Genomic DNA, 26,455 nt, shown 5'->3' with positions numbered 1-26,455 from the left:
TCTTCTTCTTCACAATGGGGATTACATCGGGCAAGTTCGCTAAACAAAAAAGTACAGGGATACCATGATCCTTAAACCAGGTATTAGTACTTTTGACAGTGTGGGCAGGTGCCAAGTCCTGCTGAAAAATGGAACAAGCATCTCCAGAAAGCTGGTCAGCAGGGGGGAGCATGAAGTGCTCTAAAACATCCTTGTAGACAGTTGCACTGATGCTGGATCTAATAAAACACAGTGGACCAACACCAGCATATGACATGGCTCCCCAAACCACCACTTACTGTGCAAACTTTCCACTGGACCTCAAGCAATTTGGATTCTGTACCTCTCTTTATTTCCTCCAGACTCTGGGACCTTGATCTCCAACTGAAATGCAAAATCTTTTGTCTGAATAGAGATCTTTGGCCCACTAAGGAACATTCCAGGTAAGCCCTGGTAAAACATATTTGATGGTGGTTCAAATGTAGCTTGACAAAATGCATTTGACAGTAGCCCAGGTCCTGGATACGTCTGTGTGTGGTGGCTCTTGAAGCACTGACTCCAGCTGCAGTCCACTCCTGATGAATCTCCAAGTTCTTGAATGGGCTTTGTTTCACAATCCTCTCAATGCTGCAGTTCAAAATCAAATCAAATAAATTTTATTTGTCACATACACAGTCATAAACAGTACGATATGCAGTGAAATGCTTAGACGACTGCCTGTGACCTTAAAAATTAAAAGACTATTAATAAGAATTAAATATGAGAAAGAAAAATTTACCCATAAAGGAATAAAATATCTGTACAGTACAAAATATAAAATATAAGAAAAATATATCAAAAAATAAGAAAAACAGATGTGCAATATAGAAATATAGAATTTATAAAATTTTTGTATGCTGAATATAAATAGAAATGTCCAGGGGGTGTGCAAATATGCCTTAAAGTGTCATAATTCACATAAGACCAGTTATCCCTGTTGCTTGTGTACTTTTTTTCTCCCACATTCACTTCTACTTTCATTTAACTTTCCATTAATGTGCTAGGATACAGAACTCTTTAAACAGCCAGCCTACTGAACCAGCCCGACAGACTGTTCAAACGCTCAGGAAACGTTTGCAGTGTGACACCATGACTCTCCAATATTACTATAACTTTTTCAATTTTGGATTTTCATGATCCAAAAGCCATAATCCATAATCATCAAAATTAAAAGAAATAAACACTTGAAATATATCAGTCTGTATGTAATGAATTTATATAATATAGGAGTTTCGAATTGAATTACTAAAATAAATCCGACAATATTCTAATTTATGAAGATGTACCTGTATATAGGGTTTCCTCCAGTTTCATCCCAAGTTGTGAAACTGATTTGTTGGCTGATTGGTGTTTTCACATTCACATTGCCTTGAGTGTATGTTTTTGTTGTGTGTGGAAATTGGATGGATAGATATGTTTAAATGCCTCAAGGTCATCTTTCTTTGGCCACTGAGTGTCAGTCTTACTTAGAAATCCTGCCTTTAGCTTAAGCATTAGAACTACACAAGCTCTCATAATTTTTTTAATTAAACAGTTATGTCCAACTGAAATTCTTATTCTTGCTATTCTTATTCTTAATGCACTTCAGATGCATTCTTATAAAAAATTCTAAAAATCTAAAAATGCATTATTATAAAAGATATTTTAAAAAGATTCTAATCTTTCAAGAAAATCTGAAAAATTATATATATTATTTGTTTTGTGACTATTAACATTGTGTATGACCTTACATTATTAAGTAATTAAGTACTTCAAAAGTATCAATGATGCAAAGTGTTGATGGGTAGCACAGCGGCTACGTGGTTAACACTGTCAACTTGCACATCTAGGAACAGGGGTTCGAATCTCACCTCTGGTCTGTGTGTGGACTTTGCATGTTCTTGTGCCATGCTTGGTGGGTTTCCTCTGTGTACTCTAATTTTCACAGTCCAAAGATATGTGGTGTAGGTTGGTTTCGAAATGGCTCGTAGTCTATGATTGAGTGTTTGTGTGTGTGTGTCCAGGAAATACCCTGTCTTGTGTCCTGGGTTCCCTGGGAACGGCTCCAGAGCAGGAGAAGTGGTATAGGTGATGGATGGATGGATGGATTATGTTAATGTAGGTTAAATGCTTCGAATGAAGTGCTATTAACTGCAGTGTTCAGTGTGCCTAGACTAAAATAATCACTGACAGCCTCCCTGATTGCAATCACACAAACTGAGGTAGTTCAGTTAATGCAATGCAAATGATGACATTTCAAGTAAACCAATCTGTAACAAATTTCCGGCCCTTGGCAACTTTCCACTGACTTTATTTATCTTTCAGGAAGTCACATATATCTGCCAGAATAAAACACAATATGTAACAGAGCTTTCTGTGTTAAAACGTATGCACCCAGAGGTGGTAAATCTACTGGTCACAGTTCTGTTTTCACTGCAGCAATTTATGACAGAAAGAGTTTCACAGTGTGATGCACAGAACTCCTTCCCTGTAGCATGATTTGACTTCCTCTTTCTAGACTCGAGGCGTGTGCGACTGTGAGTGTTTGGTTGAGAGCTTCAAGTGGGGAACTTAAGTGAATCACATTGTTTTTCTTTGGACATAAATCATATGGAAATATTAACCATCAAATGAGACTGATTCTGACCTGAGCATAAGAAGCAAGGACTACACGGTGGTGGGAAGAAAAGCAAACCATCATAACCATGCTAAAGCAATTTAGTCTCCTAAAGCAGTTTGGAAATGTGGGGAAGTAAGTACTTTCGTGTGGCATCTTATGATAATGTTAAATGTTGTGTCGATAAACTGCTTGTTTACTTGAATAACCATCATGTATATTTCAGCTTTAGATTTTCCTCACACTTGTAATTCATCAGTATGATAGGTAGCATGAAACGTTGGCCAGAAAATGTATTTTGATTAAAATGTTTTGGCCAGAAAATGTACTTTGACAAGGCCATCATGATTAAATTTATATAGAAGGAAGTTCACCCAATGACACCCTAAATGCATACAGTCATTCAGATTCCTTTCTAATGATGACTAATCGTAGTATAATAATATTATAGATAAATATCACATATAAACCATAGTAATATTTTTATTACCTCTGTTTTATTTTATTTTATTGTTTTTTTTGTTTTTGTTTTTTACAAATAAGTCCCTTCCCAAAAATTAAGAAACTGTCATATGTATAAAACATCCATAGATTTATTCTTTTTTTTAATCATTCTAATCAATTTTTTTTTAAATAATAAAGTTTATTTTGAAGCTACTTAGAGAGCTCTGCAGTTGGCCCCTGTGCTAATTCGAAATAAGGTGGGTGTTGATGCAGAGCCGATGCTTGCTAAGGCTGCGGTGTGTATGTGCAAGGTGCAGAGATAATGCAGCTTTTTGCAACCTGCTAACTGATGTTAGCATTGTTATTGAATACTTCAACAATACGCCTACAGGTTTAAAGATCAACAAAGCGTCCACTACGCTGCGGTCATACTGCAACCATTAATAATATCAAGAACATTTATCTTTTTATCTTAAAGTCTTCGAAAGGTGCTTGAAATACGCAGTGGAAATCTAACTGAATAAACACCATACAACTTATCCAGTTATCCAAAATGACTAAATTGGCCCACATGTCTAAATGTGTTCAGGTGTTTGTCTTAGATGTTAGAAATCTATAGCTGTGGAGAGACGGATAATATAACACAGTTTCGGGGAGAGAGATAAATGTCTCTGTTTAGAGAGAGATAATGCCTGTCTGTTTGAGACCCTCGAGCGAGTCACTCTTACCCATCTGCACTTGTCTGATTCAACAGAAAGATGTGCAAACAGTTGGTAAAAGCACCTGTGGTAACAGCAGCATTTCCATATTAACAGGGAGGGGTATCCTCTTTGTGTCTGTGGTTTCTCTTGTGCTCTTTCTGTGTTTGGAAATAGTGTGTGGCGTGTATGTAGCTTTATGTGCCAGTTAGAGCTCAGTTACTGTATCTCTCGTACAAGACTTAACAGCAGACAGAGCTTCAGATGTTGTTTGAAATGTACGTTTTATTCGTCTGCCCTTGATATAGTGTAAACCATCAGGCTAAAATATTACTTCGGTGAGAACTGAGAGGACATTGGAAATGGCATGTATAACCCATGTGTTGCAGCATGCAGTCACTGCCCCCCCGACACCATTCTCTTCGGCTTTCATTTTAACCACAACACGATTCAGCCTCTAATTTTAGGACTTTCTTTTTAGTAGTCTGAGACAGTGTCGAACTGCACGCTCAAAAGTGTGCACTACATTTTCTCTTTAAAGTCAGACGTTTTACAATTACCAGACCTTAATGACATATTAATTATGCATTAATAATACATTTAAAATCTCACTAATGACTGTGAAGCAGAACTGAATAAGCCATTTAAAGATTTTTTTTTATTTTGTAACACAATATATCATAAAATAACTAATTTTAAATGTGGGGTTCAGGTAGTATAACCAGCGCATCTGTGTTTAAATACAATGTTTATTAATGTTAGAGGTCATGTCTAAGAAAGAAAGAAATTTTTACGATATTTTGGTAATACATCAACTGATTAGTCACTTGAACTAAGGCTTAAAAACTTAAACTGCCCAGTAATGTAAGTAACATTAACATCAAAATTTTAAGACATGATTATGTACAGTATGTAATCAAGATAAGTGCACTGATCGAACATTATAGATAAGGTGTAAATTATAGATAATGTCTTCTAAATGGAGACAAACACAGACATGCAACAAGACAGTGACTTGCAAGTCTATCAAGATTCTTTTACTTTCATGTTAGGTGAAGGCAAGCATAATCTACATACTGTAGTACAAAGAAAGATCACGAAGTAACATGAATTTGCAGCAATCCTTAATCTGCTTGGCCTGAGATTGGCTGCTGGTTTATATTTAAATGTTTAGATGAAACGTTTCTATTTCGGGAAATACACCCAACTAAATGTCTTATAAAATACTGTGAGAAAGTACAAAAAATATCTCTACAACTTAGCGCTATAACTGAAAATGTAAACATTTAAATTAAAAAGATTATTTGCTCAAAAAATTTACAAATAGACCCATAGATGCAAAAAAGGAGGTGACCTTTTCCTTGCTTAACTGAAACTACTGTATATGGCCAAAATTATGTGGATATGAAATCATCACACCCATATGTGTCTGGTTTAACAACCCTGACATTTATCCCCTTTTTGAGAGTTTATCCCCTTTGGCTTTTTCAATAACAACCACTCTTCTGGGAAGGCTTTTCACTAGGTATTAAAGTGTGGCGGTCGGGATACCAGATCATTCAGCCACCAGAACATTAGTGAGGTCAGGCACTGATGTTGGATGTGAAGGCCTGGCACAAAATCGTCATGCTGAAACAGATTTGGGATCTTTAGTTCTATTGAAGGGAGTTCTTACTACCAGATTTCTTTATTTCTTAAAGGAAAAGAAAAAGATTTTATTATTATAAATTATAATATAAATTAAATATATATTATTTTTGTAAGTTTTATTTTTAAAGCCTCTGCTCTCTATAGGCCATGCATTTTACACAATGAAATATGGATTGATCTGCAAAAATAATTATAACTGAATCAGTAAATATTATCTTGTGCATTTATTTTATGTATCTTTATTCATTTGATCCTTCTCTATTGCTCATAGTGATCATTCTCTATTGCTCTTCAAAGAAAATCTTTATGGATAATCATACAGTCATAATGAAGCTTCCCCTAATTTGACAAAAATTAATCTGACAATATATTATTACTGAACTATTATTGTTGAGTATAAATAACAGTTCTAAAAATTGGTGTTTCCAAATTGCCCCTTAGTGTGTGAATGAGTGTGCGAGTGTGTGTATGTGTGTGTGCCCTGCAATAGATTGGCGCCCTGTCCAGGGTGTACCTAGCCTCGTGCCCCAAGTCTCCTTGGATAGGCTTCAGGCTCCCCGCGACTCTGTTTACAGGACAAATCGGTATAGATGAGTGAGTGAATGAGTAAAAAGAGACAGGGACAACTACCAGAAGTCCTGTACTGTGTCTACCCTTTTTATAGAAATAATTTTCAAGAATGAAAAGCCCGATGTCATGAGTAAATAATTGTTATGGTTCATATTTGCTAATTTTTGCTTATTTAATTAGCACCTAACATTTTTTTTTGATTATGTTCCTAAAATGTGGTGATTTATTCCAAGACAGCAACTAACTGTATTAATTGAGTACGATACGCATTAATGTATCTGAAAATAAACATGCGGTATATGGTACCCTTCTCACATTATATTTAACCCATTAAACCATGAAAACAATGTTTGGATAGACATTACGTCACAAAATGATTTAGTGTTTGTGTTTAATATACTACTATTTAATGAATCACTTATTGATATTTAATCAATATTTAATGAATCCGTCAGTAACTTCAGTAAAATATACAGAAAAGGTGTGCAGCTTTAAGAATCGGGAATGTTATAGGTCGGGAATGTGATACCTTCTTATGAATTGAAACCTTGTTGAAAAATGTGGAGTTCAAACAAGCGCTATTACTATTTTAGGGCACAAGATGCAACTGACCTTCTCGCTGAGGATCTGGTTTTGGTGAGTCATTTTGACAGCTCTTGTTGCTTTCTTTAGACTGCACTTTCAGCCTCAGTACACACTCTTTCACAGTGTCAGTGAGTGTAAGCTTGGTTCCTAATTGTACATGTCGCTGTGTGAAGGTGGAACAGCGTGTGGAACCAACAAGGAAAGCAGCTCAGATCATCCATAAGAAGCTGGTCGGTTGTTTGCAGAGTCAGCAGGGGCTGGACTCAGAGAAACGCATGGTGATCGTTGTCTTCTGTCTTCTCATGCATGAATGATCTAATTATAGAAATTACAACATCTAACATCCGTCTCTATTATTTTTGTTGCACTTTTCTCCTTGTGTCATCTTTTAGAAAAAGCTCCCCCTAATGCTGCTCTCTGTCAGTATGGCTGAGAGCTTTAAAGATTTTGATGGCGAATCCTCTATTAGGTAAGAGTTTATGGACCAACTTTACAAAAACAAAAACAAAAAAAATCAAAAACATATAGCTCATACTGGAAACTATCCCACATTGTTCTTTGAACTTTCTTTGACTTTAAGAATATCTTGCACGACATCTAGCAGCTTTTAACTGAGGGCTAAACTGAGCAGATTGAACAGCCTGAAATTTTTTTTAGCAATCTGCGGTCATGAAAATTGACTGGTCTGTCAGACAAAAACGGCTAAATTCGGGTTCCTTAACCACGACTGGTTGTACCTTTCTACAGGACTGTTTTAGAAATGTGCTGCTTCATGGAAAACACTCTGGCACAAACATTAGCAGAATTTGAGGTGAAGCTGGAAAAAGATGTTCTGGAGCCTTTAAATAAACTCAGTGAGGTAACTGCTTTTGTTTCTCTAGCACCCAACATCATCCACGGCATTCAGAAGCACTAACACTACAAACGTTCTCTCTAATCAGGAAGACCTTCCAGAGATTTTAAAGAACAAGAAGCAGTTTGCGAAACTGACAACAGATTGGCACAATGCTCGAACCAGGTACAGTAGATGCTGATGATCTGTAAGTTGTTTTAACATAATAATGGACCTTGGACTTTGACCTGTATTTTTTTTCTCAGAGCTCAAGGGAGTTCAGGTCCTCAGGCTAAGCAGGATGGACTGAGGGAGGAAGTGGAGGAAGCCTGGAGAAAACTAGAATCTATTAAGGTTTAAATGTAAATCTGCCATGATTTTATATACCGAATATCATTTGTAGACTTTACTGATCAAAGTTTTTTTCTCACAGGATCAGTATTCAGCTGATCTTTATCATTTTTCCAGTAAAGAAGATGAATATGCCAATTACTTCTTACATGTGAGTTCTTAATATCTTTAGTAGGACTGGTATAAAAAATGCAATTACATTTTGATGGAATCTGACTTCTTACCATCATCTGATGTCTCTTTAGCTCTTAGAGCTCCAAGCTGAATACCACAAAAACTCTTATGAATTCTTGGAAAAAAATATCACAGAACTCAAGGAAAGTCACAACCAAACAGGTGAGGAGAAAGAAAATATGATCAACAAGATTTTGTGTTTCTTGGCATTTAAAAAAAATCTATTTAACATATTAGGTTAATGTAACAAATATAGCACGTGTACTTATTCTTACATTAATGAGGTTCCTCAGTGGTGCTTATGGAGATCAAGACTTCTGTTTTTGTTCGGAAAGGGACACCCTTTGGTCCAGGATTTTAATGGCTTTGAAAAGACAAAACAATCAATTCTTTAGGGTACTACACAATTATTACAGCACAGGCAGAACGAAACGCATGTTAAGCAAGCATGTTTTTCCACATTGGGATGATTTTTTTTTTTTTTTTACTCAAACTTGCTTAGCACAAACCAATGCATGATTCACTTCTAAGAAAATGGTGTGCCCTTTATCAAACGTCAGGACTAAAGTTGTGTGTGTTTGGAAAATAGAACCCAAGATGAGTCTCTCATTAAGGAAAGTGTTTGGTGAGCCTCTGCTTTCCCATCTTAAGAGCTGTGAGAAGGAGATTGCTGAACCCATTCAGGAGTGTGTTAGCATGCTGCTGAGGACAGGACTTAAAGAGGAGGTAAGCCACCTTAACTTGAGTACCTACAAACAAACACATGCTAAAGTGGCACATAATGATAGCAAATGGTAAATAAGGATTATGTCAATTTGCCTGGCATGTGCTACCTTTCTGTTTTAGCCACAATAAAGTGTTTCCTTAAGTGTTATTGACCACACTTGCACAAACCCACAAATGGAGATCTAAACTGAAACCCTCTTAGTAGCACTAGCACATGGATGCTTCCTCTATTCCCATATGCCCTAGTGTGAACACCTTGTGGCTTCTCTTAGGGCTTGTTCAGGCTGGCAGCAGCTGCATCCGTGGTCAAGAAGCTGAAAAACAGTTTGAACTCAGGGATGGTGGATCATGATGAGTTCTGTGCTGACCCTCATGCAGTTGCAGGTACAAGACCACCAGTAGAAGATAGCTGGAAATATTTTAAACACGCATTCTCATTAAAATGTGAAATTAGATATTTATAGAACATGTCAGGTGGGTGGTTATGCCAAGGATTGCAGAGGATTAAAGGTCTATTACAAAAGAGGTTTTTATTGCATTTTCTCACAGGTGTTCTGAAATCTTACTTGAGGGAGCTGCCGGAACCTCTCATGACATTTGAACTATATAACGAATGGTTCAAGGCAGCAGGGTAAAGAACATTTAATATTTAAAATGTTAACAGTGCATATTTCACGCCAAACTCTTAATGAGATAAGATGATAATGCTGTGTCTCCAACTCTGTCTTTTAAGAGAAAAAGACCTAGATGAGAAATTGGAGCAGTTTCGGACTGTATTGAAAAAACTCCCTTCAGAAAACTACACTAATCTTCGGTGTGTTTTGGTGAATACTAACTACTAAGTAGTTGAATGCCATCACATTTTGAAGACTAATATTCAAAACCTCTCCTTGCCTCAGATACCTTATCCAGTTTCTAGCATGTTTGTCAGAATACCAGGCAGTTAACAGGATGACTCCTAGTAATATCGCCATAGTGCTTGGACCTAATCTGCTGTGGCCTCGAATTGAGGGGTTAGTATAAAGCAGAGACACATACACACTTAGATGCTTCATCGTAACATTTCATTCTTTTATTAGCTCTTAATTTTGTACGCACAAGTGATATCTGTACCACTGCTGATTTTCTGTGCCATTTTACAGAGAGACTTCTTTGTTAGACATGGCTTCTGCATCTTCAGTCCAGGTTGTGACAGTGATAGAACCCCTCATACAGTATTCCAAGAGCCTGTTCCCTGAAGGTACTGTAGACCCACATGGTTGAAGAAAAAAAAAAGTGCCTATGTAAGATTTCCGCATAAGTGTGTTTTGTCAGCTTACATGCTATACTGTTTTCCAGATGTGGATTTTGAGATTTCCGAACTCCCTGCGCTGTCTCCATCTTTACCTCAGAAGTCCCCATCAGACACTGTCTTTCCCCCATCTCAAAATGTGTCTGTCTCAAAAACTGACAGGTAAGATTTAAATCTTGCTTTGTTAGAATGGAATATATTATTAAAAGTAATAATTCATGTTTCAGGTAGCTCCAGTTTCTTGTCGACCATTTATAAATCTTTCATCTAGATTCATATATTTTCAGCAATAGTGTTTGAAGTTTAATACATGCTTCTTTTTTGTGTGTGTGTGTGTTTTTTTTTTTTTTTTTTACATTTTTCAAATTTGTGTGTTTTCTCTTTTCCCACCCCACCCAGTCCATCTTCAGTTGAAAATTCTGGCACATCAGTAAATATTAAGACTGACTTAACGAATCGTGGTTCAACAACTTGGGATGGTAGCAATCCTTCTCCAGACAGTCAGCCGCCTGCTCAGGCTTCTAGTTCAGATGCAGCTCTTGGTGAGAAGCAGCCCAAACCTCATCCACAACCACTACCTCGGTCTCAGCTTCAAGCAAAGTCTCAGATTCAGGATGCCACCCAATTAAAGACAAACGACTCTCCAGATGATGGCTTAGAGCATTCCCCCGAAGGCACACTCAAGATCACCACTCCCTTTAAACGTATGATTTTTTAAAAAACACATAAACCCTTTGCATTAAGGTATGATGGCATGCACACATTTTTCAAAGTACTCAGCCTATGTTAATCTGTTATTTTATGTCTTACAGCAAGAAGGTCATTTGTTCAGCACAGGGCATTTAATAAAGACTCTGTTGTAAGCTATGGCAAACCCAAAACCCCAGTTACTCCCATGAGCGAGCCTGGAGTTCTGCCAAGAAGTTTTCCACTGGCCATGCCTGCAATCTCTGAGGCACAGATGCAGCCTGCAGCCAAACCCCAAGCGCCTCCTGCTCCTTCAGCTCCTCCTGTTCCTGCAGTTCCTTCACCTGAAGGAGCTCCTCAGAAAAAGGCTGCGGGCAAGAGACCCAAAGTGCCCCCTCCACTTCCACCCCCATCCCTGCCCAAGCAGCTCTCATCCTCAGCCCAGTGAGCCCAACCTGCATTGGCCTTTCTCACGATTCACTGTCATCATGTGGTGTAAATAATATGCTTTCTTGTTTTTAAATTTGCTTCTTTTTTATGTGCACTGTCTCATTTACTGTAGCTCTATAAAACCTTACCCTGCAAACCGGCTTTCCCCAATAGGTTCCTATATATGCAAATATAATACAAAGGGAAATCTCACTTCCTATGGTTTCAGCCTTGTGTGCTAACAACAGTGTACAATTACAATGTCCTCAGCAAACTGGGGATTTCCTATGTGGTACAACAAGAAAATTGTAATCACACGTGTAAATAGTGTTGTATTTTTGTGTTATGTTCTCCTTCTTTTTTTTATTAGATATATTATTCATACTGTTTATAAGAGTACATTAGTAATGTGCAGATTTCCTGTGCAAAGGAACACATTCGTATATATATACACAATATAGAGCACATGATTGAGAAGTCAACTTCTCTGTCAAAATATATAAAAAAAATATTCATACAAATTATTGTCATATTGGCTGTTATAATCTACAGCTTTAGTGTGTCACAAAAAATATTGTATGACGTTGTTTTCAGTACAAAACTTGACAAAGTGTTTTTATTTATAAGTTGTGTTTAGATGCAAAAATACAAGGGACAGTCAAGTCAAACTGGGACAGCTGAAAGTTTTTATGAGAGTAAAAACTCATGATCTTTATTTCTCTATATAACCCCTTGATACACTAATGCACTTATCCCAGCATTTCACTACTGCTCAGATACCTGTAGGGTAGAAGGATTTCTCGGGATCTTTGAAAAAATGATCGGACTGCCTGCATCGCTGGCCTCCCAGGAATTCCTTTAATGGCCCAAACATGTGGAAATTGCTTGGATCAAAGTAAAGACTTCCTCCCAGCCTTTTTAAAAATATTTGCATGTTTTAAATGTTTTACTGCAGATAAGAGTCGCGTCACCATACTTAAAGGCTTCTGAAAATATCAATTGGTTATAAGCCTTCATTCTTGAGAAATTTCACCACAAGTCTTGGTTTGACTTGAATGGCCCTTGTATTTACTCCTAAATAAACGTAATAACAAACGGAAAGGTTATGTTACTTTTAAAATGTATTTTTCTCTTGTCAGTATTCTTATACTGTATGTACTGTAACAGCCTAGAGGGTTAAACTGAACTGCCTGAGTAGTTTTATGCAGTTCATAATAATATGACAGAGGTTTCCCGCAATAAATATGTCCGTAATAAGGCGTATGTATAACATGTGTAATTAGAGTCACCGAGTCTATATGCAGAATTTTGTGTATTAAATTTCTGGAACATAAAAATAAGAATGCTGGTGTAAAAATTACATATACTGTACCAGTCAGGAGTAGTTTATTTTGCTGACCTTATACCGTAGCTTAGCCTTAATACTGTAGCTGTAACTGTTCATGCACTGACAAAGAGAAGTGTTATTCACGTAGTTGCTATGGCAGGAAGTTGCCTTGCTGTTTGGACTCCTTGGTTTAAGGTTCGTATTGCTCATATTCAAACATATGAAAATAATAGTGATGAGGTCAATTTGTTCATCGATTGTCACAATGAAACACTCAGTACATAATTCAAATCCACACCTAAGCTAAAAAACATACACTAGCATCCATCATATACAGTACTTTAACATCCTTCCACAGCCATACCTCTTAAAAACCAAATAGCATTCACCTGCATTTTTTTTTTCAACTTCATGTTCTGTGCTGTCCTTATTTAAAAAAAAAAAAAATACAATCACAGAGCAAGAGAGAAGCTTGGTTAATAGTACGTTTTCAAATGTAAATTTTCAGGACAAACTTCTGTTACATTTGGCACAAGAGAAATGTAAAGCTTAAGGTTAGTAGTCTTTCAGGCTAGACCTTGATTTCCTCTTCCTCATCATGGTAGGAGTAAGGTTGTCTCCTCTGGGTGATGCTCATGTCAGCTTTCCTGTTTGTTCCACTGCCGTAATGTCGGGCCAGCACATCTGCTGCCTCCTGGAACCTTTTGGCCTCCATGCCGTGCTCCTTGGCAGTGTAGGAGCGCATAAGATCACCTACCGTAACGCATTTCAGAGATTTGCCATTCATCACATCCCCACACCCCCACTCTACTCCGTAAAGGCGACTCCGGCCCTCCGAATCCTCTCTCAGAAGTGAATCCACCAGTGAGGTTCTGGTGTCTGAGATCATTTCAGTGTCACCATTGGGCCGTGGCTCGGATTTGTGCTCTGATTTAGAGATGTGATTGGCTTCCCAATGGTCACTGGGCTTATCAATCATGGCGAAGACTTCTGACATGAGCGAGGGGCCAAGGTCAACGGTAAAGGAAGTCATGGAGTCAGACAGGCTGAGTGGTTCAGGGACGGTGAGGGTATGTGTCAAATCTGTAAGAGAGCCACTGTGCATCTCAGCAGAGAAGGATGAAGGAGCTGCGCTCTGCACAGGCCTCTCTGAGCGTGACAGCCTGGGCAATGTCACAAATCCAGACTCTATACCTACAGACGGGTGAAAAAAGCAGAGAAAAATGGGAAATGGCATGAACAGTAATGTGCTTCTACTTTGACTGGTGGTGTAAGAAAAACATCTGGCTGAATAAATTGTATTTATTCTTTCCCAGAAGATGGCACTGAAGAGTTGAAGGCTTTATAACATTTCCTTCTATTAAATATGTTATACTGTGAGAGAACCGATCACTTAACGGTAAAACTAAAGAAATACAAACACTGCAGAATAAACATCTGGGTTGGTTAACATAAGGAGCCTTTTCCTTGATCTGTACTTAAACTGTGTACAAATAACATGCATTCGAATAAAAGTTTTGATACACAGTATACAATGTCAGCTAAAACACACAGGGCGAAGTTTCCCAAAACTCCTGCAGCGCAAAAATCTTCATCTAATAGCAGATCAAACATCACACTGATCGTTTTTGCACTCAAAATTTATCTTTATTTAAAAAACAGCTGTGTGTTCAGTAATCATCACTAGGCAGCACATCTACAATGTCAGTCTGCAGGGTAACTTTGCTCCTACACATGGCTTTACTTGAAAAACGTGTCTTGAAAAATCGCCATCCCTTCACCACTTCTGGTATTTCTCTGGAAGAATTAGAGAGTGATGACTTCACTCCTGAACCCTCATGAGATTAGCCTCTCATTGTGTGAGACTGATAATAACAGTAACTAAGCAGCAGCCTTCGGGACATTAGAGAGCAAACTGCCAGACTCAAAAGGTAAGCTTTTTTTTATTTTCGCATCTGACTGAGGAAGTAACTTTACCTCTGGACACGTGTATAGAAGTGTGTGTGAGAGGGTGTGTGTGAGAGCTGTCTGTGTCAGATGCAGGCCAGATAGGTCACACAGGGAGGTGTAGGTGAGGTGCGTTTAAGTATCACAGACATTGGAATTCAGACACTGAGGACCTTGGCTATGTTGTAACAAGTTTGTAGATAACAGCCGAGTGAAATATTGAAAAGACAAAAATCTCCTTTTGGTACCACTGATTTTAGTTTCCCTAAAGTATCATCGCTAAATAAATTGTCATACTGGTGGTGTTCATACTAAGCTGTGTCTACCAGTTTACAATTATTTTTCTTCAACTGGGCAGTGATTAGCATGTGAAGAATAAAAAAATTAAATAATTAAAAACACCAATTTTAGTTAAATCATGAGAAAATAATGAAATTTAAATCAATGTTACATAATACTTCATCAGTACCAATGTTACTGCAATCTAGTGAATGTCAAATATGTTTTAACATAAGGACTGAGTTTCTCAAAACTGCAGTACATCAAGAATGTCATGTATTTATTTCAGAAATGATGCCCTGGTGTCGTATTATATTCGTCTTACCATATGAGCAAGTGCTGTCTTCGGTTGGCCTGGGTGTGCTGGAAAACAGGACCTTGACAGGGCAACCGTTCGGTGAGTCCACATCCAAGCGAGGGAGGGAGATGGCGTTCTTTATTATCGGAGAGATGGGTGGAGGTGGAGGAGAAAGGTCCCTGGAACCGCCCCGGGGTCGATCTGGAGTCTTGCGGACATGCCGTAGAGTGCGAGAGAAGAAGCTCTCGCTCTTTTCTGAGGCAGTGATGGAGTCTCCATCACCACTGTTCCCTGCACCACCATGGTTGCTAAGGAACGAGGTGTCCCCGAATACATCTCCCCCACGGCCCACATGCATGGTGTGGCGGAAGTCTCCGAGCGGTGGGCTTATCATATCAGGAGTCAGATCCCCCTTAAAGCGCCGCCTCCCTGATGAGTGAGAAACAAGGCCCTTCAGCCCAGACAGTTTGCCCAAGTTCATGACTGCTGAGTTTTCTGAGCTCACAATAAAACCACAGGAAAGCACAGCAAATTTTCCAAGAATTAGTATTCCAACTGAAACTCTTGGTGTTCCAGCGAGTTTTTGCGTCCTATGCAGAAGAAAGGATCTGGCCTAGCTTGACAGGAAATTATCCACACATTACCATTCATGCAAAATTATGCATGGCTCCCTTTTTCTCTCTCTCAAAAAGTCCAGTTGAGTGAAATGTTTCTCAGAGAGGATTTTCCATAAGTATCAAGACAAAGATTTTTTGCCCCTGGTTGCTGTCCATATCCAAAATGATCCCGCTGAGATAGACGTGAGATGAAAATACTCATGTCCTCAATTCCTGGAAACGTCAGATGGGTATGTGGTCAGAGAAACTGGGCTCTACAGTTGTTTTGGGTTTTGGGTTTAGAAAACACAAGTTCAAAAATAAATCCAACTCGGGCTGCAGAGATCTTTGTGGTTTAGGATTTGCTCCATATATTCCATCTCCAATGAGTTTGAGAGTATCCGCTGCTGTATGTTAAGAAAGATAAAATGTTAAGAAAATATCTGCAAATTTCATTTTTGCAAAAAAGAGACAGTGACGTGGTGAATGTGGTATGAGTGGGTAGCACTTGGCTACATAAATAATTGCAGGTTTCTGCTGATTTTATGCTTTAAAACTACATTAGCTTCTGTGCCAGATCCTCCGATCTAAAGTCCACTTCCCTCCTTTTTAAAAAAAAAAAAAAAAAAAAAAGCAACCTTAAGTTAGAGGAAAAAAATACTTCGGTTTTGCAAGTAACACTGGACAGTGTCTTGATCATTTATTTTCATTATGTCTTGCAAAAGCCTTTTTAAGTAGTTTCTCAATCTTAGACTACAAAACTACTCTTTTCAAAGCACAGACCTTATTTATGAATATTCAACATCAAAACCAAAAAAAAAGCATTTAATTGACATGAAAAGTCAGGATATACATCTCTTTCTTGATGTTCTGTTGTTATTTTGAAAGGAAACGTGTAATTGTCATTTCTTTTTTTAAATGTTTTAACAAGGTAGCACGCTTTTACAGGCACGTCTATTTTATGAGCTTTCCACCGAGACTGGCCTCCCACACATGTTAGTTCGACTCCATTAATGAGTTATTACGGTGCTCCAACAGCATTACGTCAACTCTCAACCAGCTCTTGGGTCGTTCTTGCTCATGCACTGATTGTTGGTCTTTTATGTTAACAGACTACTCTTTTAAAAGCAGTAAGTTTTTCTTTTCCTGCTCAGCAGAAGGTCTCATGCCCTCATGTGGAGAACAGCTCAGCTGTTACAGGTATGTCGTTCTATTTAGCCTAAAGTACTTTAACATTTCTTCTGTTAACTGTGTACTTAAGATAATTTAAGTCTGGATTAACAAAGAATCCTTGCTGTGTCCTTAAAAACCCTCTTGCCTCAGCCCCCCGCAGGCATGTTCCCTAACAATGCAGTGCAGAATTAAAAAGCATTCGAGTCAGATTGTAACAACTCTATGAAATTTTTTTTTGTGTGTTTTTTTTTTTTATAAATAAGGAAATGACTTGCATACCTAATTATTAACACTATGTACTCCCCTAATCCCAGTCCACTCAGTAACCTCTGCCCTGTCTCCTGCTGTGTGTTCTCGAGAGAGGGCGGGCACAACACCCTCAGTCCACCACCCGCGATAGACTTGTTGCTTCATCCCTCCCTAAGCTCTGACCAGAGGCTTTCTTTTGCCGTGTTCTTTTGTCCTCTTGATACCTGGCTCCAAAACTTCTGATTCACTTTCCAAAAGGTCAGACCAAAAGATGTTAAATGGCTTTTAAATGCAGAAAAGGTAATAATCTGGACAACAGTCAGGATAAGATCAGCTCGTTATTGGGCATCTTTTCTTTTCAAGGGCCTTTGCCTCCCTCAATACATTCAGCTTTTTCGGCAGTGTGAAGTAACTGCCCTGCATTAAAAAGTGAAGAGGGAGGAAGATTTTTGTAATATATGATTATGACCACCTAAGCAACAAATGACTAAACAAAATGATCTGGAGGTTTTTTTTTTTCTTTTTAACTCCAAATGCCCCTGAAGGCACATGAAGTGGCTAGAAACCACATAGGATGCAGAATATATACACACCGTAAACCTCATGATGCAACACATTCAAAAATTGAGACCATACACGAACAGTTCTGCTCTAGGAACCAGACAGAGAGTGGACCCATTAGGGAGATGTGCATATAAACCTCTGAAACAAAAGAATAATAGGACCCGTGTGTGTGTGTGTGTGTGTGTGTGTGTGTGTGTGTGTGTGTGAACACATTCCTAAGAAGAATATCACTGAAGAGTGTCTACATCGAAGATTAGAAACACATTTTAGTTTGTCTCCTTGTTCTCTTTACAAAACATCACCAAGCTGCCAGTGTAAGGTTTCGACAATAAAAATCTACTGACCTAATAAACAGATTCCCATTTATTGGAATTAAAAAGATTCATGTTACTGGAACTAGGCTCATGAAAAATTTCCCTGAATTGTGCAAATATCTCTCTGTCTCTCTCTCTTTCATGGATTCCATGTTACTTTGTAACTGAGTGGACCAGGTGGACAAACATGCAAGATAATGACTCATTTATCTTCACCCAATGACCTACGTCCTCTGCCCTCTTAGTCACTTCGACTGCAGTCATTTGACAGACACCAAAAACAGAGAGCGAGCTTTTATCATGTCCCAAGGAGATTATATTATATTATACTAATATTAATCGTACTTTTTAAAAAAAAATTTTTAAACAAGACTAGGTTTTTCACTGTCCTTGTAATCAGACTATTTTGAATCAAAAGACTTGTGGTTGTTGCAAATATTCTCACACCTGAAACTTATGAAAAAAAAAAAACATTTCGGATGATATTAAATGACAGATAAGGTGTGCATATGAGATGCAACACACTGAAAATTATTATTATTCCTATTATATGACATGCAAATGTTATACAGTTACATGGTGTAGGCTCGGAGATAATCAAATTTCATATCAATTTCATTATCATAAAAAATGCGTTTGTAATAGCAAACAAACTTTTTTATAAAAAGTTTTGTGATTTTTAGTTATTTTAATAAATCTTTTTTTATTGTAATTTTTCTAGTTATTTTAAAATATGTAAAAAAAAATAATAATGCATAGAAACTGCTACAATTCTGCAGTGCAAATCCAGCATTCAGCATTTGTTTTATCCACACTTATAAAAGGCCCTTATATGCAGACCTGACGGAATAAGAACTAACTTTAAAACTGAATTTAGTATTTTAATTACTGCCATAACCTAGCCGTAAATAATGCAGTAATGGTTAAAACCCACAAAGATTTACACAGAAATGGTTGAGGATACATAAATGGCACAAATGTTATACTGTATGCTAACTTTTACATATAATCCCACAACTGTTATTGCAAAAGTCCTGCATTTCACCAACAATTCTTAACCAACAGCATATTGTGCAACCCTTCAAATGTTGCCAGGCTCACTTTTTCTCATACTAATACTTCTTCATTAAGGAGTACACTGTGACAGTACAGTAATCTGTATGAGAGAAAATTATAGAAGAGTACAGAGAAGAGATAAGCAAGCACGATAGAGAGTAAAGATTATTAAGTCGTAATGTTGTGGTGCATGCAACCTAGAAATTTATATGGATCTTTTATTTGTGTTCTGAGATACATTTGCAGCAATATAGAAAATAGTGACTCTATCTAAACCATACATATGAATACAGCTATATTCAGGTAATAAACCAGGTTTCAAAGTCATCTATGCCACCTTACCTGATGAAGAACAGTTCACCTTCAGATTCTTGCTGATGAATGAGATTTTATTCCATGTTCATAAAATATTCCATTATGGAGGGTTTTTTTTTTTTTACAAGCTTTAGCCTTTGCCGCTTTTCCACACTGAGACTGCCTCTGCTCTGGTGAACATGGGCAGCACACACCACCAGCAATCTGATTCACACACACGCGTGCACACACACACACACACACACACACACACACACTATTCCAGGCAGCAGCCTGCTCAACTGGTGGGTGGTATTTGGATGAGGGACAAAAGGGGCGGGATTTTCTTGGGGACTAAGGAAAATCCCTTATTTTAGCAACAGTGTGGCATGTTCAGAGGACCCTTCAAGAGTTAATTTAACACAACGAGTATTAAAAGAAAGTCAGATGTAAACAATTTGATTTATTTTAAATGTCCCTTAAAAAGTTCAAGTGCCCGGTTTAGCCAGTGAAATCGGGCAGATATGGATTTTAGCCTAATTATGTTTTTTCAGTGGGCCCTTTTCTATAAATGGAAACTGTATACAGAGCTATAGTGACACCTTTTACAGTTTCCCCCAAAAAAAACAAACAAAAGTGGTTTACATTTGGTTCAAACATGTTGATTCCCAGAGGTTCTACTTAATTTGAACACCCTTGGTTGTATAAAGAACATTCAGTGGAAGAACTCGAAGAAGCTTTCATGTTATATTCTTCATGAAGGGTTTGCAACAGAAATGGCAAAATATTGACATTGCCATATGTTACTGATACCAAATTCTTACATGTTTCCTTAAAAAATTACTTTAATAAATTTCTTTTCTCTGGAGCACAATTTTTTTTTTTTTACACCATTTACACTACATTTAATGGGATCACTTGCAAATTCCTTCGTGTTTGTTCAGTGATTTATTTTATATATTCGACAACAATACTGGGGAAAACTATGAAATAACACATATGAAATTTGGTATTTATGTAACAACAACAACAGTTAGTTGTTATTTTAAGACACGGAGGTCAGCTGTTCTCACAAGAACAGTTTTGTCAAGTGTATTTGCAAAACCCATCGAGCACCATGATAAAACTGGTTCTCATGAAGACCTTTCCAAGAAAGCAAGACCAAAACATATATCTGCTGCAGAGAAGTTTATTTAGAGTTATCAGCCTCAAAAATCACTAATTAACAGTACCTCCGATTATAGCTGTTATAAAGGCTCTACAGAGCACAAGTAGCAAACACATCTCAATATTAACTGTTCAAAGGAGTCTATTGCATATTTTGGATGCCTTTACATCCATGTAGAAAGAAATTGGAGATAGAAAGTGATCCCAAACGTATGTGAAATACAATAAATTATCATCTGAAATAAAAAATATCAATTACTGTATGTATTTCAACATGTACTAATATTATTTCCCCAACTCCTGTATAAATCTTTTTATTTTTATTACAGCATATAACATCTACAGATGATGATTAGGGCCATCTTAAAAAAAGATGTCAAAATTCTACATAAACAATTCAGAGTACTGACAAAAAAGTCCGAATAATATAATTATTCAATTAAACAATTTTTAATGGTGTCCCTAATCCTCACTCACTCACTTATTCACATATTCATCGTCTGTACCGCTTTTTTTTTTTCTCGTGAGCCTATCCCACGAGACTTTTACACTCTGGATGGGGTGCCAATGCATCGCAGTGACCACACATGCTCATTCAGATACTACAGGCAATTTAACCGTATCCTGCATGTTTTAGGACTGTGGGAGGAAACCGGAGTACCTGGAGAAAACCCACAAAGAACATACAAACTCCATCCTCACACAGACCCAAGGCGATCCTCTTCTGTAAATATCCAGTTGGTTTTCTCTCCACCATTTTTTTTTTTTTGGGGGGGGGGGGGGGATTGTAGACATCTATAGTTTTTATATAGTTTAATAGTTCTGTCTAGTAAACCTTACTACATTGAAGATATCATTTAAACTTAGCCAAAAGAACCTTAAGCTAGTCTTACTGCTTTTACTTGGACAGACACATAAACACAAGCTGACATATTTACTTCCAAATGTAATTAAATACCTTAGTCTCAAGGTTTTTATGCAAATGAACCGAGAGAATCAATGAGAGTTCTATTATCAGTTATTTTCAATTCTGTGAGCACAGTTGGATTGATACACTGCAGGTTGATATACTGATATACACTCTGGTCTCCAGAGAGAATGCAAAGAATGCAGTAGTTTTTCAAAATCAAAACTCCAATAAAATGATTTCAAAATGTGTTTCTTCTTTGACTATGCTCATTCCTCGCGAATGTGTTCATACGTTCCTCATTTATGTCCACTGAAGCAACCTAGCTTCTCAGCATAAAAATGCTTCGCTTCAAGCATGCCAGCTATTTGCTAAGAAAAAAACGTGTAGCTTTTGGAAAAGGTTCAGATGTTGGTCCCCAAAGAGAGGCCACATTACATTTTAGCCTTTGTGCTCCACACATTTGACTTTTCCACAATCCATCTTACCCTGTCTTCTTTCTTCCTTCTCTTCCTTTCTCCCAAGTTCAAAGCATCCCTCCATATGTTGGAGATCTTATTTTATTTGCACCTATAACCTGCCTTAAAAACCTCCATAATTAGAGGGCTTTGTCCTTTTGTGTAGGTTTAAAAACAGAATTTTTCTTAACCACTGGTCATTGCACATACTTACTCTTTTAAAGTATTTCTCTCTCAGCTCCTTTTGCACTCCCCTTATACAGAAACCGCTGGTATTCAGGCCCCTCAGCTGTGATTCCTGTGCTGTGAGGAGAGCCAAAAGGGAACCAATCCAGAGCTGAACTTTTAGCTTATCATGGAAATGTTTATTAAGCTCAAGGTTGATGGATGTCCTGGGGCTGACTCTGTGCAGCATTACTTTGTAATGAGCATTGGGACAACAAACAGTGCATGCTAAAGTTTATAATGCCACAGTTCACTTGAGGAACACTCCAACTCAAGATATTAAGCAAGTTAAGAATTACTGTTTTTTTTTCTCATATTGTTAAAATGTTCTTTGACAAAACAATAATTTTTTGAAATGATCTGCATAAGATTCCTAAAAGTGACTTTGTTTCGAGTGTCGGTTAGGTGGTATGCCTCTTATTTTTCAGGGCTTTTACCTCTGTAACAGTTATTTGTTTCGCCGAGCACTGATTCCTTGCCTTTCTTTCTCCTGCTCTGTTTTGCTTTTTAAACAGTGAATGAGGTAAGAAGAAAGCTGCTTTTGATATTCGGTGAATATGGCTGGCATCCATGTCTGGTGACCAAACAGCCAGGCGAGATTGCGTCTCTGTGTTCTCTCTATGTTTAGACTACACCAGCATCTCTTTGCACAGATATGGATCATGGTGCCGTTTCCTGTGTATGATGAGAGAAACATTACTGTAACAAATAAAAAAAATACAAGCCAAATCACCGAGGACGCTGAAGGCTGTGCTTTGGAAACACTGAGTCTGTGTTCTCACATGGTGCGTGGGGTTGCTTGCCTTTTGGCCCTGTTCTGACCCATATGATTACTACTGTGTGTCTGGGTCATAACTAGACTGAAATGCATATACAGTGCTTTTTGGAATAAAATATTGTACTTTGAAGGTATCAGGATTAGTATGCATGTTTTCTAATAGACAGTAACTGAAATATTATGAAATCATAAAGTTGAAACACAGAGAGGCATAGAGGAAAAGGGTGAAAGAGCTTGGGCAGGGTGGATAATAGACTGTTTCCCAGTAAAGAAAACCACTTTAACATTTACATATGAAATGGCTGCATTTTATTTGCAAGTTAAAGGATGCAAAATAAACAACTAATTAATGGCATACCCAAAGACTAGAAAAATGTCATTTGAAATCTTTTTACTGAACCCCAGTAACATTTTAAATGATTAACTATGTGTATTTCTTGTGGTAGTCCCCGCAATGCTCTAATCACAGTAGTAATCTATTACTGCTTCAGTGATATTCCCCCTTTAGAAATGGGTACACAATGCATATTTAAATCTAATTTCTACTGCATTTAACTGAATTCAAAAGATTCTCCAAATGGGTTAAATTGCTGTGGTTTACACTCATTCAGCACATATGTCCAGAATTGCTCACTGTTTGCAGACTGTAAAATGAAAAATGTTTTAGGGGTCATTGCTGTGAATTATTAGCTTGCTGAAACCCTTAGCAGACCTGTATTTATAAAGGCTGTTTCCTGATCCACATTTCCTTTTTAGTGCAGAGTACAGTATGTGGATGTGTAGTAAATGTAGAAAAATATTTGTGTGAGTAGTATATGTAGTAAATGTTTTTATAATACTGGTAGCAGTGTTTGTGGTTATTATTATTATTAATATTATATATTTTTTTTTTACCAAATTTTAATTACATCCTCCGTCTGGTTTCAAAAGACACAACTTACATAAACCTTTGTTTCATATTCTCCTGCGTGAACGTTCTCCTAACAAAGCAAATATTTATTTAATTGTGATGCCAGGCCTCCTATTCAAGTTCCATTAGGGACTGGAAAGTGGTGTACGTTTGGATTATAAAAGCCAGATGTTGCGATCCGAGAAGGAACGTGGTAAAACGGGTAGATGTGGGGAGGGTGGGACTGTTCGGCTTTAAGACTTTTTAGGACTGAAAGTTGTTAATCTGCACAAAAAAATAAAGAGCAGTCATATTTTAGCAACCATTGTATGATTATTTGTGTGCTTGAGAACGAATCCTCACTTTATCTGTCTCCATTTCCACCTGCTCCCTCCCTGACTTCCTGAAGAGTGTGTCGCTAATTAACATCCTGTTGGGAGTGGACCCTCTCTGAGCACTACGCTTCTTGGATGGAGGGGTCCAATGAGACAGGGGTGGGGGTGTAACTCCAGGAATGTGTTTGGACTGCATTCCCATTTCCGTGAATTCTGGCCTGTCAGGAAGCAAGGCTCAGGCGGTGGACAATAGACAATAGTGAGGCTAGGCCCTTGCTGGTGTGAGGCTCCAACAGGAAAAGCAGCACATGCACACATAGCACATAAACATTCAGCTACAGAGTCATAGCTGGCGTCTTCCACAGTAGATAAAAATAACAAGTTGGCTAAGTTTTTCTTTTTCTCTTGCATAAGGGATGATCTCAATGGTACTTTAGCAGCCTTTGCTATCCGGCTCTCATCCAAGTAGCTGTCGCTGAACATGGTGGTCAGGCAGGTTGAGATTTAAAGTAGCTACTTATCCCATGGACAACACTTGCTATTTTCCAAATTCTGAAACTGTTAATATCATAAGGTTGGTCAGGAAACCATATGCAAAAACACATTTGTCTTCTGTCAGTTTACAGTAAAGTGGCGAAGAAAAAATGGCGAAGAGTGTATCTGTCCAGCACTATGAGGAATGTTGCAGTATGACTTATTTATAGCCTATTTATGAGTGTGTTCCATGACTATCCTCATGCAGACAAAATGTCCTTTCTTCTCTTTCTCTCTAGGCAAAAGTGCCTTTTTGATGAGAGTTCAGAGGAGAATTTCCAGATTGGGTTTGAGCTGCAGGAAGCCTGTGATAGCTCAGAAAAAAAACATTCTTTACAACCATGGTGTACAGAAAAGCATCCCAGAGTGCAGAACAAATCAAACCTTGAGAAGGGAAAAAAATTTAAAACTACAGCAGGCTGAACCTTAAATCTGTAGCAAATATGCAATGCAATCAATGTCAATATGGACCAGAATCTTAAAGGAATGTTTTACAAAACCTTATGAGAAATCCATGCCATGATGAACTGGGCTGCTCTGTATTAGTACCAGTATTAGTATAGTGTTCCTAATAAAAGAGGCATTAAGTGTGCATTTGTTTAAGAAGATGAAAGTTAATCCTACATACCTCCAAATATTCACAAAAGCCACTGTGTGGAGAAAATTATTGTTTACATCATCTGAACTAAAATTCCTGCTCTTCTACAATTATATACTGTATGTGAAGTTACACATCTTAGTATAATTAACACTGAACTGTGGTAGGCAGTGGAATCTTATTGTGCAAGTTTCATGACAGCTGATGTGTAGAAATAGACTGGAACACTCAGTAAGTTGTGTTTTCCCCATTCAAGTAAAGGCATCGGAATCAGAGATGCCTCAACTCAAAAAGCGTGACCAGAAAACTGAGGGTAAATTAAGAAACTCAGATGTAGTTATTTAAAAATGTGGACAAATAGAAATTCTCTTTTATGCACATACAATCAAAACAAACTGCAAGATGTTTAAACCACACACCATCACCCACTCACAAAAGCAACGTCCTGCTGTGTGATGTTCCTTCATTTTCTTTTTCCACACAAGGTACAGAGCATTTATAAAGATGTGCTTAGTCTCTTAGGCTTTTGAATTCTTACCAAATCAGCAGGGTTCAGAGAAGATCGGACTGGAGCCTGCGGCTTCTGCGTGTGATGGCCTGTCTGAGGCTGCGCGGCGTCGTTCCCAGCCACCACTCTCTGGAACATTCTTTGGTCAAGGGCAGGAGTCGAGAGAAATAGAAGCCCTTATACAGCCACGCTTGCTGGATGTTTACTTCATTGCATGATTTTTGGGCACATGGCGATTTACACTTCTGATTTCGTTGTGCTGCATGTGGCCCAATTCAGTCTCGGAGACAAATCTACTATACACATTGTGTTGGTTTGAACCTGACATGTTGCTTTTGTGCTTTCATAAAATAACATGACCATATCCAGTAAGTCTTTGGGCCTCTGGTTATAAATAAAGCTACTCTGCCTGGTGAAAATAAAAATTGCCGTTTCACAAAGAAAACAAGTTTGTTGAAATTACTGGGTTAAGAAATGTCGAACCATGAACTTTATTTAAAAATGGTCAGAAAAAAACATTATGACCATTCTCAAAGTTCACTTAATTATTTGGTGAAGTTGCATCGTAAAAAAAAAAAAAAACAAAGAAATTACAGCTATATTTAATAGTGAAGATAAGTCATATTCCAGGACTCAATCTGTGAAAGAGTGGTTCTAGGAGGATAAGGATCCATTTTTACATATAAATTGGCCACTAGTTCAATTTAGTTTTATTTATATAGTGCTTTTAACAATGCACATAAGCTTTACAAAATAAAAAATCTGGTAATGCGTTTGAAAAGTGTAAGAAAGTGTGTATAAATCATATTTATCAGATTGTCCCCAATAAGAAAGCCGAGGGCAATGGAGATGGGAATAGGATGGAACCTTGAGACGAACCAGACTCAACAGGGAACCCATGCTCATCT

The 26,455-nt window shown here is 37.7% G+C and overlaps 2 protein-coding genes across 3 annotated transcripts; one reads left to right on the top strand and one right to left on the bottom strand.

Annotated features, from left to right (window-relative positions):
• The first annotated feature begins 2,499 nt into the window (after positions 1-2,499).
• sh3bp1 (SH3-domain binding protein 1) lies at positions 2,500-11,405 on the top strand. The gene is made up of 18 exons (XM_053511446.1): positions 2,500-2,749; positions 6,570-6,612; positions 6,735-6,839; positions 6,954-7,030; positions 7,309-7,420; positions 7,503-7,579; positions 7,660-7,747; positions 7,827-7,895; positions 7,990-8,080; positions 8,508-8,644; positions 8,917-9,028; positions 9,194-9,275; positions 9,378-9,458; positions 9,544-9,657; positions 9,787-9,884; positions 9,983-10,097; positions 10,335-10,639; positions 10,748-11,405. The coding sequence occupies exons 1-18, from the start codon at positions 2,703-2,705 to the stop codon at positions 11,068-11,070; spliced, it is 2,076 nt and encodes a 691-aa protein (XP_053367421.1). The 5' UTR covers positions 2,500-2,702; the 3' UTR covers positions 11,071-11,405.
• Positions 11,380-19,363, bottom strand: cdc42ep1a (CDC42 effector protein (Rho GTPase binding) 1a). Of its 2 annotated transcripts, none has more exons than XM_053511447.1 (3): positions 19,197-19,363; positions 14,930-15,905; positions 11,380-13,572 (listed from the first exon to the last, which is right to left on the bottom strand). In XM_053511447.1, exons 2-3 carry the CDS (start codon positions 15,381-15,383, stop codon positions 12,950-12,952), a joined length of 1,077 nt encoding a protein of 358 aa, XP_053367422.1. In that variant the 5' UTR covers positions 15,384-15,905; positions 19,197-19,363; the 3' UTR covers positions 11,380-12,949. The 2 variants fall into 2 exon arrangements, with proteins under 2 accessions (XP_053367422.1, XP_053367423.1); XM_053511448.1 differs by having other exon boundaries at positions 14,930-15,902.
• Between the last annotated feature and the right edge of the window lie 7,092 nt (positions 19,364-26,455).

This window comes from Clarias gariepinus, chromosome 14 (genome assembly GCF_024256425.1).
Source record: "Clarias gariepinus isolate MV-2021 ecotype Netherlands chromosome 14, CGAR_prim_01v2, whole genome shotgun sequence".
Taxonomy (NCBI): Eukaryota; Metazoa; Chordata; class Actinopteri; order Siluriformes; family Clariidae; genus Clarias; species Clarias gariepinus.
Note: the sequence above shows the minus strand (reverse complement) of the source record. Positions and strands in the feature narration are given on the sequence as shown.

Excerpts from the sequence above, each read along its gene's own strand:
- cdc42ep1a (XM_053511447.1), bottom strand. The coding sequence starts at position 15,383 with ATGAACTTGGGCAAACTGTCTGGGCTGAAGGGCCTTGTTTCTCACTCA. Across the intron at positions 13,573-14,929 it reads AGACAGCACTTGCTCATATG|GTATAGAGTCTGGATTTGTG; the intron begins GTAAGACGAATA and ends ACCCGTCTGTAG.
- sh3bp1 (XM_053511446.1), top strand. The coding sequence starts at position 2,703 with ATGCTAAAGCAATTTAGTCTCCTAAAGCAGTTTGGAAATGTGGGGAA. Across the intron at positions 7,421-7,502 it reads CTTTAAATAAACTCAGTGAG|GAAGACCTTCCAGAGATTTT; the intron begins GTAACTGCTTTT and ends CTCTCTAATCAG. Across the intron at positions 7,896-7,989 it reads ATGCCAATTACTTCTTACAT|CTCTTAGAGCTCCAAGCTGA; the intron begins GTGAGTTCTTAA and ends ATGTCTCTTTAG.